At 41.9% G+C, this 21,440-nt stretch overlaps 1 protein-coding gene across 1 annotated transcript in view; it reads left to right on the top strand.

Annotated features, from left to right (window-relative positions):
• cnstb (consortin, connexin sorting protein b) overlaps positions 1-14,324 on the top strand; it is a 28,417-nt gene extending 14,093 nt beyond the window's left edge. The window contains exons 4-11 of the mRNA XM_018735335.2: positions 1,799-1,829; positions 3,844-3,930; positions 4,343-4,436; positions 4,707-4,728; positions 4,831-4,909; positions 6,442-7,118; positions 11,439-11,580; positions 11,773-14,324. Coding sequence (XP_018590851.2) covers positions 1,799-1,829; positions 3,844-3,930; positions 4,343-4,436; positions 4,707-4,728; positions 4,831-4,909; positions 6,442-7,118; positions 11,439-11,580; positions 11,773-11,981 — 1,341 coding nt within the window. The 3' untranslated portion in view covers positions 11,982-14,324. The remainder of the gene's footprint in view (positions 1-1,798; positions 1,830-3,843; positions 3,931-4,342; positions 4,437-4,706; positions 4,729-4,830; positions 4,910-6,441; positions 7,119-11,438; positions 11,581-11,772) is intronic.
• Positions 14,325-21,440: the final 7,116 nt, after the last annotated feature.

The raw sequence follows: 21,440 nt of genomic DNA, 5'->3' as shown, positions 1-21,440 counted from the left end.
TTTTTTTAAATTACCTTTATTTTACTTAATTTTATTATTTATAGTGGATTGAGGTTTTTAATTTGCATTATTTCATCTTTTTCACAAGACTGAGTTGGAATTTGGGTTCTAAAAATTGTTAAAAGTGTGCATTGGATTACAGATATTTCAAATCCCACCACATTGTGGTAAGGAGACTTTTAGTTAAAATGTGATAAATTTAAATATCTATCAAAAAAAATGAAGGGTCATAATATAAGTGCTTTATTTTTCGAATGGTGTTTTTTCAAAGTCTGGTAGCTTGTTTAAGTGTCTAAAATCACCACAGACCTCTTATCTTTTGTTCATGAGATTGAGCCAAGTGTTTGTCTTGGTGTCTTGTGTAGTTCCTGAGAAAACACTCTGAAGAACCTTTGTTTTACCTTGCTGTACATGTTGTCTGCCTCTAAAGCAGCCTTGTGTTCAGTGGAGTTCAGTTTTTTTTTTTTTTTGTAAATTGATGGGGGGGGACCACTTTCATGACAACTGAGAGTTTGTCCTGATGTCTCACCTCACCGGAATGGCACAGCAGGTGTTTTATGAACAAACAACACCGGTTATCAGATACGTAGACATAATACCAAAAGCTGCAAGTATATCCACTTACTTTACATGTTGCAGTATTCCACTGGTGCGATCATGTCGGACTATTTGATAACAGAAGGGTATCCAGACATTGCCGAATTCTTTTTGAATTGTATAAATATTATTTTTCACTTGGACTACCCACATTTAGAAAAGGAACTTCAGGTGTGGACCATATCACTAAAGTACCTTTCCTTGACATGCATATCAGACTAATCAGCCTACAGTCCATAACTTAATCAAAAAATAATTTTAGGTTGTGGTTTAACAAAAAGAGGTTGACAAATCAAACTTCTTGTTTAGGGTTTTTGTAATGGTTGAGTGAAAACCTTTCAGGCTACTTTCTATTCTGTGACACTACCTTGTATTCTATCTTATTGTCCTCAGGAGCATCATGTGAAAACACTGAAGTGAGGTAGATTCTGTGAATGATCTTGAAGTTTTCTTACTGGATGCATAAAGGAGGGACACACAGGGAAGCCCTTAACATACATAGATGTCTCTTAATGACAAAGAATAGTCAAATCAGGCTCATGGTCCCATGTCTCCCTTAATGCATCATAACGCTACTACCAACACTTATTAAAACAGTGTATAATACACTTATTCTACTCCTCAAATTGTTGCAATGAGCTGTTTTTCAGCTTTGTTTTGTCATCAATTCTCCATTTCATGTGTTTCATAGAATGTCAAAATTTGTATGTATTCATAGAAGTGTGTACTGGGCAAACCAAAATCATTCCTTAGGTAACTGACCATTTGTTCAATCTGCTAATAAATATGATGCATGTAACACCCCTTAAGACAACCATTTCTGGGGCCTGGTTTAGTTTGACAAAATGGTCGAGGAAGATCGGTTTTGAGAGCAAGAGGTGACCAAGTTTTATGGCTCTAATATAAGGAAACTTTCTGTGGAAAAAGATTTAAATAGATTTTAAATGCCTTTTTTTTGTGGGTCTACAGTGTTCTTGGAGATATCTTAGCCTTTTCAGTTTCTGTTTCACTCTTAGATTTTGGCCATCTGTTTTCCTAATGTGCACTATTAGCTTTTTGACAAAGTGTATGATTTAAAACAAACTTGTAATAGTTTATAGTGTGTGTTCTATCAGTGGACATACTGTGTGGATATATGCTACACGCTGTTCTGAATTCATTGGTTCAAAGAAAGTTTTTCATATTTTTCTTTCCCCTCCAGATAGCCGAAGCCTGCTTTCTTGAAGAAGATTGTATCCTTGTCTTAATACTTCGAGCATAACTGGAGCTCTCATTTCAGATGGCTTTCATTCGTTCTTGTGCTCAGAAGTCGATACAATGGATTTACTCTACTTTATTACTAACAATGCAGTGTAATCTACACGAAGCACGATGAACAGGAAACTTTCCTGTGTCTCAAACAAATGAAGCCAGGGCCATTACAAAATGACAATATCTATACAGAATTTATCTTAACAGTTGATGTTTGTAATCACATTGACATGGCATATATCTACCTCCTGGATTAAAAAGGTTTTTATTTGTAAAAGCCCATTATATGAAAACTGTTCAAGTGGTAACAGTGTAAGAATTCATTTTAACCGCAGTAATATACGAAGTGAAGTCACAGTGCAATAGCCTACTATCAATGTAATGTACAGAACCAGTGGAAATTGTGAGCATACCTAGGCGATAAACTCATTCCTTATATTTCAGGGTTGATTTATTCTGTGAAATTGCCCTCCTACCTGAATTCCCACTGTAAGAGGGTCGAATACCATTACTTTGTAAGGAAAAATAATCCTCAAAAAAGTCACTTGAAATACCTGAATAATAAATTTGTGTGACAAAAACATCAACATGTTTTTATAACATTTGTAATGAAATTGTCTAGATTTTAATGTTATTTTTATTCATCCTTTATAATTAGCCAAAGTTTACAAGATTTCTGCCTGTAAAGCCCAGGGACACTGCCATTACATATGGGATGTTACTAACAATGTTTGATCCCACCTTCTGTAGTACAAATAAGGCTGTATTACCCTTCAGAAAGTACATGCTGCTGCTGTATAAATGTAAATGCAAATTATAAGTATCTCAATTTTGCAAGAAAGTGACAGCTAATGATGTCAGCTAAATTAGCTAATAAAATAGTACTGAAATAGTATAGAGTATACTGTTTAATCTGTATTATATTTACCTGAACAGACTGATGCGATTGAGATTGTCGTCATCATCATACAAAGTATATAGTTTATTTGTCTTGTTAAGAAACTGAGGGAATGATATCCTGCTGAAACTTGTTAGCAGAACGCCTTATCGGGGGGACCAGTTTCCAGCAAGTGTATTCGGACCTTTGATTGGCTCTGTCTTTTAAATCATATAGTAGACGTGTAGTTGGCTAAGATTGTGTAAAGATGGTGACAGATATAAAGTTTGTTGTAGGAATAATTTATGGAAGGTTTGGTGGAAAGGTAAGACTTGCTGTTCAGTGTAAATGTTATAGGGGACACCTGTTAAACTGCTGCAAGCCTTGTGGGTTCAAATATTAGCTCTACACTACAGTCTCACACATCAGAGCCCAGTATGACTGGGAGCACTGGCTGAATCTGAGCTTTTAAAGGAAGGTGTAAGACCCATGATCACGTAAGTGTCCCCTTGGACATGTGGTTCCCCTAGTGGCTCGCTGTTTCGCTGCACACGCTGCTCGTTGTCTCTCCTGCCTTGACCTAAATCGCTCCTCCAACCTGGCCAAAAGGCTTGTGTTTTAGGAGGTTTGGTCATCGCACAAGGAGTGGAAAATGAAGCTTTGTGGTGGCTGGGTCAGTAAAGGCCACCTGGATGATTTTAAATGCGGCGTGTGTGTGAATCGCGTTGTTGATTTACTGCACTCTAAAAACGCATCAAGCTGGAGCTGAACCAGTGCTTTGACCCAGTCACCATCCCCACAATAAATCCTTCTCTACTCTTCCTATTCATGTGCGTTACTACTCTTTACATTTTGGTAAGCTCCACCCTCATCTAAAATCCAAAATAACAGTGTTGTGGTAGTTGATTTAACGCAGTGCGCTACACATTAACATTTGGAAGGGCAGTTCCTGCAGAGTTTTTGCCTTTTGGGATAATGGCTGGAGGGGAAAAAGAATAAAGAGCTGTTCTGGGATTGGCCCTGCGAGAATGAGTCACAGATGGTGTTCTGCCCTGTTCTTACTCATGAGAAATGGTCCCAGTCCATGTGCTGCTTTTCTTGACCACACCCTCCTTCAGATGAACGAGCCATCCAGTTCATCCAGCTGGAGAGGCTGTATCATGAGCGACTGCTCTCCAACCTCACCACCTTGCAGGAGAAGTGGGGTAAGGGTTTGTGGTCTGCCTCTGGTCAAAACACAGATCTCCCTATTCCATTGAACGTGCGCTGATTTTTATTGTGAGTTAATTCAGAAACAGGCAAAATCCTACCAACATCAAGTTATTAAATGTCCAGTCAAGCAAGATAGACTAATTTTCTCTCTCTCATTCACTAGTTGTGTTTGTCATTCTCAGGAATTTTGGGACTCGGTTTTATTTATATTATTTCATTTTTTTTCATTGATTGCGTGATTGTTCTGCAGCTCCTTACTGGTGGAAGATAATGTGCTTTATGGAAGGACAGTTTTGTGGTGATGTCCTAGCACTGACTTTAGTCCCATTCTGGAGAGATTGAGGTGCTGTATAAGACTCTGCATCCTCATCCAACCCTGTAACTGCCCAACCTGCTTGGTTTCAGAGCATCAGTGCAAGTCGGCCGTCCGGCACAGAAGCAGTCCCATAGGCTCGGAGCAGATGGACACACTGAGACACATGTGCAGGACACACCAGAGGTAAGATGCCTCCTAAACACAGGATTAGGCCTTTGACTTTGGATCACAGTTGCCGTACTGGAGAGCTCTTGTTTAAAACCAGGACCATACTTGGTTTGTAGGCATATTGTTTCAGTGCATGGCCTTGTCCTGCATTTAAGTATTGCTAGGCAATTGTTTAGGTTCCAGCCCTGGAACTGAGCCAGACTAATTATTTGACTTACCCGCTGAGCTCTGGATCCTCTCCCGTGTCACACAAGCTGACTCCTCTCTCTGTTTCTCGGTTTACAGACCATTGCTTGGCGTGCCAAAGGTAGGGAACTTACTGCTATCTCATAGATGCTCTGTCGTTCCTGGCCCCAAGAAGATTACGTAATGCAATCCACTCCCATGCCCCCCCAACCCCTCCCCACAGCATGTATTTGTGGACCAAGTGCTGAACAGCAGCCTGACAACCAAGAGGCCGAGCGATGTGGCGCACTCCCTCGGTACAGGTGAGGTCATACCTGTTGATGTTCCTGTGAGGATGCTTCTTATAATATTTCTGTAAACTCTGACTTGTTGCATCACTGTATAATGGCATTTTAAAACATATATTTATGAAAGAGTGGTTCTTGAACCGATCATATTAATTTTGAGTTTAATGGGGTTTACATTTTTAATTATTGATTTAAAATTTTTAATTCAAAATAATTTTGATTTTAAATTAAAGAAACAGTTTGTCTTAGAAGAACCTTTTGTGCTGCAATGGATCAGCGTGTGAAATGGCGCAGTGCTTTCAAGTTGCTGCTGAAAAAGGCGGGAGGCTTTGAATGGAGTAAGATTCCGATGTTTCATCACGCTCATTTAGATGTCCTTCATTTCCATCAGCATGGTGTCTTCTGAAACAGTTCATATGAAAATATATATCAAAACCTAATTTCCTCATGTTTACAGAGAGCATCTATTTGGAGGAATATTTTATTTAAAGGAGAAATTGGATGCTGGTCACATTTCCAAATCATTGGCGGTGGCACCGTTTTTAAAGCTGCCAGCTTGCGCTCGAAGCTCCCAGGTTCCATTCCCACCTCCTGCCGCAGTACATTTGATTAAGGCACATACCCTAAATTGCTCCAGTAAAAATTACTCAGCCACATAAGAGTAAATCACTAAGTAACTTAACATTGTGAAGTGTATCGAAAGGAGAATTTCAAGTTTTCGGGTGTTTCATGAACAATGACTGGAAGATCACTAGTAACTCTTTCTGAGCCCCATACGAACACAAACTGGGTCTCTCCAGTTGGACATGTTGCAGTTCTGGTTGTGCTTTTGTAGTTCCTGGAATGCATTTTATTTCTGGTTACACTATCTTTTCCCGGGGATGTGCTGTTTGTTCATGCTACTGACAAGGATGTGCTGTTCCCTGATGTGCTATTGATTCCCCCCCACCCACCCCCCCCCGGTGAAAACGTCTCGTCTGACCCCTTGCTATGCTCTCTGATCAAAAGACTTGCAAGTGGAAGTGGAAGAACCCCTTGTTCTGTGGGACACATTGGGATTTGTTCTCCACCTATTTGCGAACCTTGGCCCTGTAGTTTTAATGTTAACCCGACACAGGCTTCTCTTGTTCTTTCAAAACTCTGGACCGTGTCTCAAATCAGTACATCGTCATTAGTGACTGATCGGCCTCAAATTATTTTGACGCTAGGTCTGACAGCAGAGTCTTTTTTTTTTTTAATGTAATAACAGCTGTTTCTTGTAAGAGTGCCTGTAACACAACAGAGTAAAGTAAAACAAATGTGTAATAAGGATATATCGCTTTATTAAATCACTGGTCATGGATTGTTTTGTCTTGTGCTGCCTGTGTAGGCTGGAGTCTTGAATGAACACAGGTAGCAGGGAGCATCCAGAAATCAAAATGACTGAGTGTCACAGCTGGGTCATTATACTCTTCAGCCTTGGATGTTGAGTGAATGTGAGCAGCACTGCCCTCAGAGGTAATGTGATACTAGCAGATTTTTTTGTAATGGTCTTTTTTGTCCTGCAGGCAGCATTGCTGAGACCCAAGGGATGGATCTCCTGGCTCTGGAAACTGACTGTGGTATGATCAAGGCAGAAGATGCAGTTCCTTGTTCTAGGGGAGAGGTGCCTCCTCATACTGGCTCCTCCCCCAAACAGCTGATGGTTACACCCACTCCAGCATTGGGTGGAGCTGAAGAAACACAACTTCTCCCAGCAAAGCATTGGACAGAAGGTTTCATTGGAGATCAGCTGATGGACAGTTGCTTGCAAAAGCAGGAGGAGGTGAGACAGGTGGACCGTGAGGGAGGGTCTCGCAACAAGTCATCGCCAACAAAAAACCATACCACCAACAACAACCAGTGTGTGGGGGTCGGGGATGTTATAGATGGGCAACTGGCCATGCAGGGGCCCACCATGCCATCTGGGACTGGAGATGAAACTGTAATTGCTGACAGGGACAGTAGTGATCATGTGACTCCAGTGGGGGTGGAGCCCTGGGAGGGGCATACTGAAGCCCACCATGAGATGGATGAGGATGAAGAGGAGGAAGAGCTGGAAGAGCAGGACCTAGCAGATGATGAAGTGGGAGAGGAAGTCCTAGAGTGTGAGCCGGGGGAGGAAAAGCTTGGTGTGGGAATGGAGCAAGCAGGAGTCGGCCTGGATTCTCTGGATGACCTGGCCAAGCGCATACGAGTGGAGGAGGTGAGCCAGGACTTTTATTCACATTTAATTTCTTTATCCTTAGTCGAGATACAAGACTAAAGTTGTTTATAAGATGGAAAATCTGGAGATTCTTGAACATTTTTTCTTTCATCTGTGTATCGGGGATTATGCTGTTATTTGTATCTTTACTCAAATAAGAGCCCATGTGCTTACTCTCACTTGTAGTGTAAATGTGAGTTATTGTATTCCTCTTCAGCATGAACCGATTTTCTTACATACTTCTACTCCCACTTCTCCAAGGTGGTAATTTGCGTAGATTGTGGCTTGTGGCATGTTAAGTGGTTTCTTACAGCAGATTTGTTGGAATGGCATAAACCCCTTATTGCTCAAGTGGCATTGAGCTGTCAGAAGCTACTTTTTATGTGTTTGCGTATTTCTGTACATTGTTTTTTGTATTATTATTCCTGTGTCATTCCAGTGTCTTCTGTCATTACTTGTACTTAGGCACACCTCTGGTTAGCTTGCTCAGCTATTTATGACCCAGGCTGACGAAAAAGCAATTACAGGCCCCTTAAGTGAAAATGCCTGGCATGTGGTCACATTTACTGCTCCTCGGGGGGAAAAAGGACACTGTCACATGCTGCAGTCATCAGATTCTTTCAGCATTATACGGAGCACAGCACTTGGTGGCATGAACTAGTAAATGTTTTACTCAAGTTCCTTCAGCCTTGCATTGTAGCATTAAGAGATTGAAAGTGGATTTTTGAACTAGCTTGAAATGAAATGGTAAAACAATGGCTAAATTCCTGTAATGGAAAATATGGATGAAATTCAAAATACGAAGTGCATACTGTACCAGTGAAAAGTGTAAGAACACCTGCTGAAACTTGTCACCTGAATGTCAGCTGCCTGTGAAGCTGTTAAGGTAAAGGCTGATTATCCTGAGAAGTCCAAATTTACAGACTTTTTTTTTTCTTTATTTTGGGTGTTTATGGAAAGGTAATGTTATAGCAAGGAGTGTAGTGATTAGAGCTGTTGTCTCGCGGTTCAAATCACACCTCCTGTTGTAGTACCCTTGAGCAAAGTACCTACTGTAAATTACTTGAATAAATATTACCTAAATGCATACATGAGTCAATCATAGTAAGTTGCTTTGGATAAAAGTATCAGCTAAATGACTACATGTATAAATTGTTGTCAAAAAGTAGTTTCTCACAGGTGTGCTTAAATTTCTGACTGATGCCTTTACAGTCATTTGGAAAGCTTTATACTTTCGATTGGTAATGTATTTTGACAAAATACATACGGTGAGATGGACATTGACTGCAGTGTAAAAAGCACAGTTGTGGGACCACTATAAACTGAGCGTGAGGGGAATGAGTGTGTAGTGTGGCTTTGCCAAAAGAAACACAATTGCATGACTTTTTTTGCAGTACATCTGCTCTGCTCTGGGTGGAGGATTGGGGCCTTGTTGGGAGTGTCCTCTTGTGCACGATGGTGTTTGAGAGCAGAGCCAAGAAACGGCCACTGCTTTCCAGAGGCCAGACCACGCCGCGTTCTTGGTGCCTGGGATTTTGTTTGCTGGGCAAGTGCTCTATATGCTGTGTGTCCCCATGATGCTGCTTCTAGCTCTTTCAATGGTGGTTTTCTGTTATTCTACTAAGCCATGTACACATAGTTTGCCAGGCTTGCATCTCAAGCTCTTTGCGTGCTGTGCTGTACAGTTGTGCGTACTTTGAATTGCATCTTCTAAATGAGTAAATGTCATGTGGGCACTTGAACCTTTTGAGTATGTGGTTAACACGAGCCTCTCGGTAGCGCTGAGACCTGCAGCCCAGCTTGTACCTGCAGTCCAGGCTCTAATTTGACCTTTGTACGCTGGCAGGGCACGTGGGCACTTTCCGTACATGCTGAACCGTTTCCTTGACAGGTTATCTGCCTTCAAAGTATTCTTTATTGTTCACTGTGTCAGTGTTTTACACATGTTTATTCATTTTTAAAAACTATTTTTATAATGTTTTCTCCTGCAATATTTTCCTCTTTACTTGAAGTGTTTAAGGGCTTCTTTTTTGGCACAATTTTTGCATCATTTTTAGCATCTAAAACAACAGGATGCATGCTGAAGGGGATCATTAAGTACCGAAGGGTATTATTAAATACTGCCAGATACCAGGTTCAAAACTTGCTGCACTGACAGCACTGATTTAATAGTGATTTGCCTTCATGGACAATTAAAGTTGGGATAAGAAATCAAATGCAAATACTTAAGCTGTCAAAGCATAATGCAAGATACCACTCGGTTGCATTAGTGTTTATTCTAATAAAGAACACTATACTAAAATAGTTTGTGTAAACAGTCCTCCCAGTTATAATGCAAATTCAGAACCTATCATTATTGGATGAAAACAAAACTGTTCACTTTTGAACACTACTGTGTATTTGTGGGACTTGAGTGGTCGGTGTTATTTTTTCCTTTGCTTTTTTTTTTTTTACTTTGACATAAGGAATCTAGTGTCAGTTTTTGCATTTATTCCAGTTTTATCTGTCACTAATTGTTGTGTAGTATATGGTGCCCCACAGCCTTGTCTGAGTTGTGTTTTTTTTTTTTTTTTTTTTTTTTCCCTCCATCTCTCTCTCTCTCTCTCCCCCCCCCCCCCCCCCCCCCCCCCCTTACTACGAGGTCATGTGTTGTCATGTGTTACATCCAGAGCTTATCTTTGGTCAAAGAGCTCTGTGTAATGCAAAATCCTGCTTGTGGCTTTTTTCCATGCGTGCGCATCGGTGTCCGAGTCACACCACAGTTGGAGGAGCAAAAACAGCACAAAAAGGTTCCAATTTAAGGCCCGTTATGTAAACGGAAAATTTTCCTCAGGTTTTAGATTAAAGAAATATATAGTGCCAGTTATTAAAGTTGTGGAAGGTCAATGACTTAAGTTGGAGAGGAGGTCATGTGTCTTCATGGTACACTGTGTGTACACTAGACCTGGGTGTATTTAATTTAAAGGCTGCATGCATTGTTCCCAGTGCTGATTAGTGGTGGTTTTTTTCTTTCCCTGGAAAATGGATTGCGTAGCCCATTAATTTCTCTTCTGTTTGTGCTTGCAGGCCAAAGCTTGCATATTTCAATTTTTTCACTTGTCTGTGTTCCAAGAGAAATGTTTTTCCAGTCATAAATCTTCATTATGCTAAATGAATCTTTACACCCCATGGTCCCATGTGCGCAATCCAGTTTTAACGGCGTCAGCCAAGTGTGTGTGTGTCTGTGTGTGAGAGACTGCTCCTGGTGATGCAGCCAAGGGCTCTCTGGCTCCACTGAGCTTCTTTCCTCTTACAGCCGGACCAAAGCAGAAACAGGAGGGAGTGTGGCGTGCCATCTGAGGGTTCCCCTCCCTGAGTCCAACAATTGAAACCTGTTTGTTTCCCTTTAAAATCGCTGTATCAATGGCATGGGCTATGAGACAATGAGTATTCTGTTTAATTGGTCTAATTTAATTAAATGTACTTGTTAGACATTAATAAACTCAGTTAATGAGGTTTGGGCAATTTTTTGGGGTCATACCAAAAATTGAATAAACAGCCTAATGTTGTTTTTACCAGTTAGGAACTTTATAGTTAAATATGTTTGAATTAGATATAGTTTGCTGAAACAAGACATAAATGCATTGGAGTGCATGGGTATGATTTATGTAACCCATCCATGAATATACCACTTTTGTTATTCTGCATACCCCTAGTTTATTGATCAGTTATTTGGATGGATGCTTTTTTGACCCTTATTATATTAAAATTTTAATACCTTAAATTTTATAAGAAATATTTGTATTTTCACAGGGAATATTTTTGCAATAGCAGGGCCTACTTTCAATCGGGCTTTTTGTCTTTTCCCGTGTCACGAATATGAATGCTTTCCTTAAAGGTCTGTAATAGTTAAGTATAGATAAGGTATCTTTTTTGCATTCAGAACCATGTAAGTTTTAGTGAAGCCTTCCTTTACGTAAAGATTTTTAAAGACAGTCGGATGTTTATGATTTGTGTGTTCCATGTAACTCATGCTCTGTTTCAGCTGTAGTTGGAGTTGGACTGCAGACCAGAGTCATTCATTGCATTAATTTTCAGGTCTGGCCTCAACATTAGTTTGAAATCATGTCAATTTCTGTATACTGTGTCTAGTGCTAATGAACTGTTACTGAAGTGTAATGGAAATTCATAGTATTCAGTATCCCAACTTCACCATAGAAACTCACCATAATTACTTAATGTTCATAAGATCTGGCTGTGGTCAATGTTTCCAGCATGCACGTTGTCTGCATATGGCAGCAGCTGACTGTTTCTTGTTCCTGTTGTTTTTGGTATCCTTAGGTCACCCCTGCAGATGGCCTGGTCTCCATCCTGAAGAGACGGGTCACAGTGGAAGGGGATACTGCTCAAGAAGGTGCCACTCTAAGGCAGACTAAAAGGCGCAGAGTCCGCTTTAGGGAACCGGATGACGGTCTAGATCAAGGTACGAGTCCACCACCCACTACTCCAGAGAGGTACTGGAGCAGGTTTGTGATGTGCACTAAAGGCACTGCATGCATCTGTGTCTACCTCTGGTGTGTGAAGTGTTTTGGTAATAACTTTCAAAAGTTTTGCTCATATGTGGACATGATCCCTTGTCTTCTCTGCTGTCCATCCCTTGCCCTGGTGTTTTCAGATGAAGCGGGCGGAGCCTCTTGCCTGATCCTGCTCCTCCTGTGCATAGTCACTGTGGTGATCAGCGTGGGTGGGACTGCAGTCTACTGCTTGTTTGGTGACCAGGAGTCCACCATATGCACAGACTTCTCCCACAATATGCACTTCTATCTGGGCCACATGCAGCGTGGTGTGGATGAACTCAAACACTGGTTCTCAGCTAGCTCCTAGCAGGGCACTATATAGCACTAAAAGAGAGAAATGTAATTATGTTGAAGTTTTATTTCCTCTCTGGTTTTAATCATCCTCTGAGTACTTCACCCACTGTAGTGCATTATATCTGTTTATCTAAGTAACTTAAAGCCCGGTATCTGTCAAGTTCCCTGTTCTCGATCCATGTGTCGGTGTCTTGTTGAAATAGTTTGGATAGCAGCAGACAAAATGTTGGACCAAGACTAGTGAAAGAACTTCAAGATCCTGGTTAGACTTGGTGGCAAGAAGTGGCACTGGGTAACAATCATGGAGCTTATGGGCTCTCTGGATCCCCCCTGTGGTTCTCAATGACATGGCTCCTCAACCAGTTAAGTGCGATAATGCTGTTTTTGACTGAGGATGGCCACTAAACAAGAACAGAAGATTTTTTAAATGTCTGAATTTAATTTGAAGGGAATGCATTTTCCTGGAAGAGGAATGCACCCGTATCGCTGGTCAAGGGAAGATCAGACACAGCCTGGGAATGGTTCTCAATTATTTGATGGAATATGATACAAGGACAGGAAATCAAGTTTTCTATGGTTCAGAATCTTTCTAGGCCACAAGTATAGGCATAGGATTTGCTTTAAGATTACCTGTATGGTTAAGATTGAAAAACATTTGCAGTATGTATTATTTTTGGTGTGTTTTCAAATTAGCATAATATTGTTGCAGTAGTTTTCCCCCTCCTTTATTCCAGTAGGGTTTTGCTCAGGGGAAAATTCAGTGATTCTGCCCACCTGTGTTCCACATTCAGGCTTCCACAGACACAACTGTGTGGTCTGTAAATGTAATTAGGACTACTGGGGTTGTAGTACATTACATGCAGAACGTGATATCAAACCAAACAATTCTGCTGGACTGCTAGTTACCACATATAGACAAATCTAGGTGATCATGGATGGTGTATATTTGTATTTGTGTTACTGGCTGGCTCAGTGACAGTTTCAAATGTGTTTATTTATTTTGTGTCAAAACAGAGTATGAAGAAGACAATGCAGTCAGGCTGCTTTTAAATCAAAAACTGTGCATGTTCTTCTACTTGGAGGCCAAAATGTGTATATATATTTTATGATTTTTACCCACTGTTTTTGCACCAGTTACATATGGAAATGGAATGAATGTTCTGATAGGTACCCAAAGTTTTTTTTTTTTTTTTTTTAAAGAAAATGCCAAAATGAGTGAGAAAGCAAAGTCCTTCTCAGGGACACTTGAAGTAAGACATGCAGAAGCACTTGACTGTCAGATGGGTTACTATACAAAAACATATCCATGTGGTTTCTGCTCAGTTTGACAGTTTCCATTGTTTCCATAGATATGTCTCTGTCTCAACAAAACGATAATGTCACAAGGAGAATTTAATGGAAGTTGAGACTCTGAAGATAAGGCTGCCTTAGTCAGTAAATTGAAAATTAATTGCTTGTTTCATGTGCAAATATTAAAGTCCACTTTGTATTTATGGTTGATCCTTTGAAAATTCAGATATTTGCTACAAAAGTCATTTTGACAACTGCTGTATTGCCTCCTTTTTGTGTATTTAACTGCAAAGAAATATAATGGGACAAAATATTTTTGGCCAGTTACAGGCATTAATATATTTTATTCAATATAGTTACACTAAAACATTTACACTGTTACACTAATAGCAATGCTAAATGTCAATTCTAATATTTACTGTACAAAAAAGTCTATTTGCTGAACCCAAACTGTGGGAGAACTCATGGAATAAACTAATTCTTGATCATGAGAAGTATGCAAGGTGCACAGATGCCATAGCAATGATGCTTACTGCAGGAGCAATAGTAATTTTTATTGGAGCACCAGGTTTTACAGGGCAGCTGGTGCAAACTGTTGGTGGTGGTACGAAAGCCCCCCCCTCCCCCCCCCCAAAAAGATATCTGCCCTTTGCAACAGGTAAGAAAGAGTGATGAACAGAGAGGAATGTGAATCTTACTCTTTGTGCAGATAAGGTTATGTTATGGTTTTGTAGTACAGTTTTGGTTTTTTGTCATCAGATACCATGACTTTTAAAACGCTTTTTACTTTTGTATGCAAAATGATGCACTCATAACTAAATTTGCTGGTAATAGTATTACCAGTAACACACTTACACCTGTAGTTTTCTTTTTTGCATTCTCCATTTGGTCTGGTTTTTGTTGAAAAGAGAAAATCCAGACACAGAATGACAAAAAGAGCCCATGATTGAAAAAATAAAATTGTGAAGTGATAGGCTGTATTATTTGTGTATACTAAACTCAAACTGGATTAAATATTAAAACAAATGATTTTCAAACTGCAGTAATTTTGTGATGCCTGTTAGCAAAGAAGTCGATGACATAACTCTTGCTTTCCAAAACACAGTTGCAATAATTAAAAAATTGAGTTTAACTTTGAAACTTTCATCCAGACTTTTTTTTTTTTTTTTTTTCCTTCCCCTCTCCCCCTGTAAGGAAAAACTTACTTTGGCTGAAGAGCTTCAATTGCAAGTGAAATACACACATTGGTGTGAGGGGCAGCACCCATGTTGGAATGAATGAATAACTTTGAGGAAGAAGACAGAATAAATGAAGCACCCAGTACTGCTGTCACAGTTTGTTTTCTTATTAATAATGAAGGTTAAAAAAATAGGTCAATGTAGAAGTGTCAGTATTTATTTTAAAACAACTGTTGGCACACTATCCATCTTCCTCCGCTTTTATCCGGGGCCGGGTCGCGGGGGCAGCAGTCCGAGCAGAGTACTCCAGACCTCCCTCTCCCCGCACACCTCCTCCAGTTCCTCTGGGGGAACCCCAAGGCGTTCCCAGGCCAGCCGGGAGACATAGTCTCTCCAACGTGTCCTGGGTCTGCCCCGAGGCCTCCTCCCAGTGGGACAAGCCCGGAGCACCTCCCCAGGGAGGCGTCCAGGAGGCATCCGGAACAGATGCCCGAGCCACCTCAACTGGCTCCTCTCGATGCGGAGGAGCAGCGGCTCTACTCCGAGCTCCTCCCGGGTGACTGAGCTCCTCACCCTATCCCTAAGGGTGCGCCCAGCCACTCTGCGGAGGAAACTCATTTCTGCCGCTTGTATCCGCGATCTCATTCTTTCGGTCATGATCCAGAGTTCATGACCATAGGTGAGGGTAGGAACGTAGATCGACCGGTAAATTGAGAGCTTCGCCTTACGACTCAGCTCCCTCTTCACCACAACAGACCGGTACAATGACCGCATTACTGCAGACGCCGCACCGATCCGTCTGTCGACCTGCCGCTCCATTTTTCCCTCACTCGTGAACAAGACCCCAAGATACTTAAACTCCTCCACTTGAGGGAGCAACTCCCCCCTAACCCGGAGGGAGCAATCCACCTTTTTCCGACTGAGAACCATGGCCTCGGATTTGGAGGTGCTGATTCTCATCCCCGCCGCTTCGCACTCGGCTGCAAACCTCCCCAGTGCACGCTGCAAGTCTTGACTTGATGAAGCCAACAGGACCACATCGTCCGCAAAAAGCAGAGACGAGATCTCGCGGCCACCAAAACAGACACCCTCCGTTCCCTGACTGCGCCTAGAAATTCTGTCCATAAAAATAATGAACAGAATCGGTGACAAAGGGCAGCCCTGGCGGAGTCCAACATGCACCGGGAACAGGTCTGACTTACTGCCGGCAATGCGAACCAAGCTCCTGCTCCGGTCATACAGGGAACGAACAGCCCGTAGCAACGAGCCCCGAACCCCATAATCCCGAAGCACCCCCCACAGGATGCCACGAGGGACACGGTCGAATGCCTTCTCCAGGTCCACAAAACACATATGGACTGGTTGGGCAAACTCCCACGAACCCTCCAACACCCTAGTGAGGGTATAGAGCTGGTCCAGTGTTCCACGGCCAGGGCGAAAACCGCATTGCTCCTCCTGAATCCGAGGTTCGACTATCGGTCGGATTCTCCTTTCCAGTACCCTGGCATAGACTTTCCCAGGGAGGCTAAGGAGTGTGATCCCCCTGTAGTTGGAACACAATCTCCGGTCCCCCTTCTTAAAAAGAGGGACCACCACCCCGGTCTGCCAGTCCAGAGGCACCGTTCCCGAACTCCACGCGATGCTGCAGAGGCGTGTCAGCCAAGACAGCCCCACAACATCCAGAGACTTGAGAAACTCGGGGCGGATCTCATCCACCCCCGGAGCCTTGCCACCGAGGAGTTTTTTGACTACCTCAGCAACTTCAGCCAGGGTAATGGACGAGTCCCCCTCCGAGTCCCCAGCCTCAGCTTCCTCTACGGAAGGCGTGTCGGAGGGATTGAGGAGATCCTCAAAGTACTCCTTCCACCGCCCGAGAACATCCTCAGCTGAGGTCAGCAGCACACCACTTCCACTGTAAACAGTGTTCGTGGAACACCGCTTCCCCCCTCTGAGTCGCCGGACGGTTTGCCAGAATCTCTTTGAGGCCGACCGAAAGTCTTCCTCCATGGCCTCACCGAACTCCTCCCAAGCCCGAGTTTTTGCCGCGGCGACTGCCAGAGCCGCGCTCCGTTTGGCCCGTCGGTACCCGTCAGCTGCTTCAGGAGTCCCATGAGCCAGCCAGGCCCGATAGAACTCCTTCTTCAGCTTGACGGCATCCCTTACTTCCGGTGTCCACCACCGTGTTCGGGGATTGCCGCCGCGACAGGCACCGGAGACCTTATGGCCGCAGCTCCGAACAGCCGCACCGACAATGGAGGAGCGGAACATAGTCCATTCAGACTCGATGTCCCCCACCTCCCTCGGGACCTGGTTGAAGCTCTGTCGGAGGTGGGAGTTGAAGACCTCTCTGACAGGGGCCTCCGCCAAACGTTCCCAACAGACCCTCACTATGCGTTTGGGCCTGCCAGGTCTGTCCAGCTTTTTCCCCCGCCATCGAATCCAACTCACCACCAGGTGGTGATCAGTTGACAGCTCAGCCCCTCTCTTCACCCGAGTGTCCAAGACATATGGCCGAAGGTCAGAAGAAACGACTACAAAGTCGATCATCGACCTCCGACCTAGGGTGTCCTGGTGCCAAGTGCACTGGTGGACACCCTTATGCATGAACATGGTGTTCGTTATGGATAAACCGCGACTAGCACAGAAATCCAATAACAACTCACCGCTCGGGTTCAGATCAGGGAGGCCGTTCCTCCCAATCACGCCCCTCCAGGTATCACTGTCGCTGCCCACGTGGGCGTTAAAGTCCCCCAGTAGAACGACAGAGTCCCCAGTGGGAGCGCTTTCCAGCACGCCCCCCAGGGACTCTAAAAAGGCCGGGTACTCTACACTGCCGCTAGGCGCATAAGCACAAACGACAGTGAGAGACCGTTCCCTGACCCGAAGGCGTAGGGAGATGACCCTCTCATTCACCGGGGTAGACTCCAACACATGGCGGCTGAACTGGGGGGCTATTAATAAGCCCACACCAGCCCGCCGCCTCTCACCTTGGGCAACGCCAGAATAGTGGAGAGTCCACCCTCGGTCGAGTGGAGTGGTTCCAGAACCCAAGCTGTGAGTGGAAGTGAGCCCGACTATATCTAGACGGTATCTCTCAACTTCCCGCACCAGCTCAGGCTCCTTCCCCGCCAGTGAGGTGACATTCCAAGTCCCAAAAACCAGAGTTGGCGCCCGAGGTTTGGGTCGGCCGGGCACTCGGCCCCGACCACCGCCCAAATCACAACGCACCGGCCCCTTATGGTTTCTCCGGCAGGTGGTGAGCCCACCGAAGAGCGGCTCCACGTTGTGGCTTCGGGCTGAGCCCGGCCAGGCCCCGTGGGCATAGACCTGGCCACCAGGCGCTCGCATGCGAGCCCCCCCCCCAGGCCTGGCTCCAGGGTGGGGCCCCGGTGACCCCATACCGGGCGGGGTAAACGGACGCCTTGATTTTTTTGTCATAAGGGGTTTTTGAACCGCGCTTTGTCTCGTCTGTCATCCAGGACCTGTCTGCCATGGGAGACCCTACCAGGGGCATGTAGCCCCAGACAACATAGCTCCTGGACTCATTCAGGCACTCAAACCCCTCCACCACGATAAGGTGGCGGTTCACGGAGGAGCTGTTGGCACACTATTTGATTTTAAATGCATTAGGGTGTAATTTTGTTTCTACACCTTGAACTAAAAACATCAAATGATATTGCAACTGTTGTTTTTTTTTTTAACACAACAGCTCAAGAATCTGCAACAAACAGGACAGTATAAATAATACTGTTTAAAATGAACAAAACAGTACCCAGGAAACACATTAGATTTACCTGATGCTTTTCTCCAAAGCAACTTACAATTATTTACCCATTTATATAGCTGGGTCACTTTACTGGAGCAATTCAAGGTAAGTACCCTATTAAAGTGTACTACAGGTGGGAAGTGGGATTTGAACCTATGCCCTTTAAGTTTAAAGGCAGCAGCTCTAACTACTATGCTACCAGCTGCCTTCCTGAATGTTAAAACAGTGTTTAGATGAGTATGTTGAAAGTTTTGGTGTAATAGTTTTAACAGATTTTTCAGTGGAGTCTTACATTGTACTAATGTATTTAATTCCAAAGCGTTACTCGAGAATTTGCAGTTAGGGATATGAAATCTGATTGACAATGAATTTAGTCTGATTTATTTTAAATATATATAGTCCTCCTTGCAGCAATCAAAGAAACCAAGAGTATATTTTCCTACAACAGTGAAAATGTGTGATAGTGAATATTTATACTGATGAAATCCTACACTTTTTGCTTGGGCCAAAGTGTATGAGCACTGCCGGAGTAAGTGCAGAAGTCTCAGACTGCTCTTCAGAAAATACAGTTTGTGTCAAAAGTCTTTTTTCGGAACTTCCGTAGATAAGGACCTGCTAGGTAAAATCTGTTGATCAACTTAAATAAGGTGAAAAGGGTAATATTTCTGAGCAGATACCTAACAACATCCTCCACCACAGGCCTGTATTATTCTCCTAGGAATTCCAGAATTAGTACGGTTCGGAGACTACGTCTTGTTGAAATAAGTCCCGAAAGGCGTTGTCTTTTTTTTTTTTTTTTTCCTCCTTTCATTTAGAGAGACGCAAGTCATTCAATATTTATATTTTATTCCTGACTAGAAATCGCTCAAACTTCCGCAGTTACAAGCGCAACTCTGAGCTGAGGGCAGAGCGCGCCGTGTACGTGCACGTGCGGAAACAGCAACGTAACGTGTATCCGTGCGTCAGGCGCGTATTAATCCCGCACGTGCCGCTTACCACTGGAAGCCGCCTAATGATCAGACGTGTCACGGTTTGCTGAGGTGCAAAAGATTTGCCCTAACCTGGAAAAACAGATGTACATTTATTAACCGAAAAATGCCGAGTAAAATAGATGCTACACCCGATCCGCTCCGAAATCAGTGGGATTCATCTACTCACTGTAAATGTTGCAGGTATTTAGAGTAGCTACATCAGATACCTTCTGGAACATTCACTTTTGTCATAATTTCATTATTCTTGCATAAACTTAAGTGTCAAAACTTTATTGTGATAATGTAAGTGTGAGCAATTCAGCTGCCCAATGTGTTGAAACACTAGCGCTTGATGAAATAGAAACAGTACCTCTGGGTCAATCTCGCGTTAATTTAAATATCTCTTCACTTTCTGGACCTCGAGGCAAATATCGCGAGATCACATAAATCCAATGACGTTTGGTTTATTTTACATTTAGGACGTGGCTGTATTTTTAAACATATTTAAGAATTCATATAAATAAGAGAATTTTTACACGTCACCCAGTGCAACACAACAGTTTTTCAGAATACTTTATAAACTAGATTGTGTTGCTATTATTATTGTAGTAGTTGTTTTTGCTAATAATAATAATATAATAATAATAATAATAATAATAATAATGTGTAGCTTTTCACAACTGAGAAAACCCCTGTGACTTTCCCCGCATGGATTAATAATGTATTATCCTGTCCTATGTTGTTATTCTATCTTGTAGGGAATATAGCTTTGAAATGTATTTAAACAAGAAGAACAGTAGTGAGTAACACAAAAAACAATTCAAAGCAGAGTACGTATACTATATCCAGAAACACTATAATAATAAAGTGGACAAATTACAATTAAAAGACACGTTACGGAAAAAAACACAGAAATTAAAAAAAATAAATAAATAAATTTGCATTTCTTTCATATTTTTACATTTTGAAATAGCTTGAAAAAACTCAACATATATTTTAAACTATTACAACATAGGACTCTACCCCAACCCTTTAATTTTGTTTATACTGACATGCCAATAAATCAATTACAAATTATTTTCAAAGGCAAGTTTACCATGACATCAGTGTCTGTAACAATATTTGCCTCTTGTTAATATAAGTTTGCCATTCAATACAAAGAGTTTTTACTATGTGAGATAGCCAAAATAAAGCAAAACAAAATCAGGGTAACTTTCACAAAAAGCATAATTGTCAAATGTATTAATCCTAAATCACTGTACAACAAGGGTCTTTACTAGGTAATTTTAATAAAATCATATACATGAAATGTCCTTAGTCTTACTTATACAATATTTATTGGATATCATCCAGTTTATTTTTCTAATCAGTCTGTCTCCCAGTCGAGAAATTCCAAAAGACTATAACTACATGGATATTGTGACCTTGCAATAGGGATCTTAACAAGTTATTGTTACATCCATATCTGAAAATATCCTCTCCTTGTACTCTGATACAAGATGTAAATTCTTCCAGCCTTTAACATGGACAATTATTTCAACAGAGTCAGTATTTCCTTAAGAATCTCATTAATTGGTGTAAAATATTGATCCAAATGACTAGAAATACAGTATATCTAGTAACAAAGTCAAATAAATTATATATTTCACCATTTGACACTGATTAGTTGTTTAACCCAGATTATACTGTTTTGAACCCAATTTTCAAAAACAAAAATTAATTTCTAACTTGTATTTATGTTCTGTTCCAGATGGAATATCCGCTCCTTCAAAATTTATGCTTATACATACAGTAAGTGTTCATGTAAGAAATACTTGTTTATGAAAACTAGCAAGTTTCAAGGGTCGCTTCCCAATGTATGCATCAGTAAAAACCAACCAACTTTTTGAAATATGAAATTGGGGATTATATACTATATGCTTTTCTTATATTTTAAATAATTTTGTATCTGTTGTTTTTATTTTAAAAATAGCTTTATGTCTTAAAGTATAATGCATTTAAGTTACCTTCAACCTGTGAATGAAGTATATCTTTCTTCAGCAAATGGGGCTTATTTCATCAATTAAATTGTAAAAGTTCAGAATCAGTTTCCATGATTTTCCTAAAGGTGGTACTTGTAAAACCAGTGAGATATATACTAATGTGGATAAGCCCTCAGACACAGACAAAAGTATCCAATCATAAAGGCCTCTTAACAACCATGAGTCCATTATTGTTTGCAAATGATCATATAGTAGGAGATAAATTTAGATCACTTTTAATTTTTG

This window comes from Scleropages formosus, chromosome 1 (assembly GCF_900964775.1).
Source record: "Scleropages formosus chromosome 1, fSclFor1.1, whole genome shotgun sequence".
Taxonomy (NCBI): Eukaryota; Metazoa; Chordata; class Actinopteri; order Osteoglossiformes; family Osteoglossidae; genus Scleropages; species Scleropages formosus.
The sequence above is the reverse complement of the archived record's forward strand: the minus strand, read 5'-3'. Positions and strand labels throughout refer to the sequence as shown.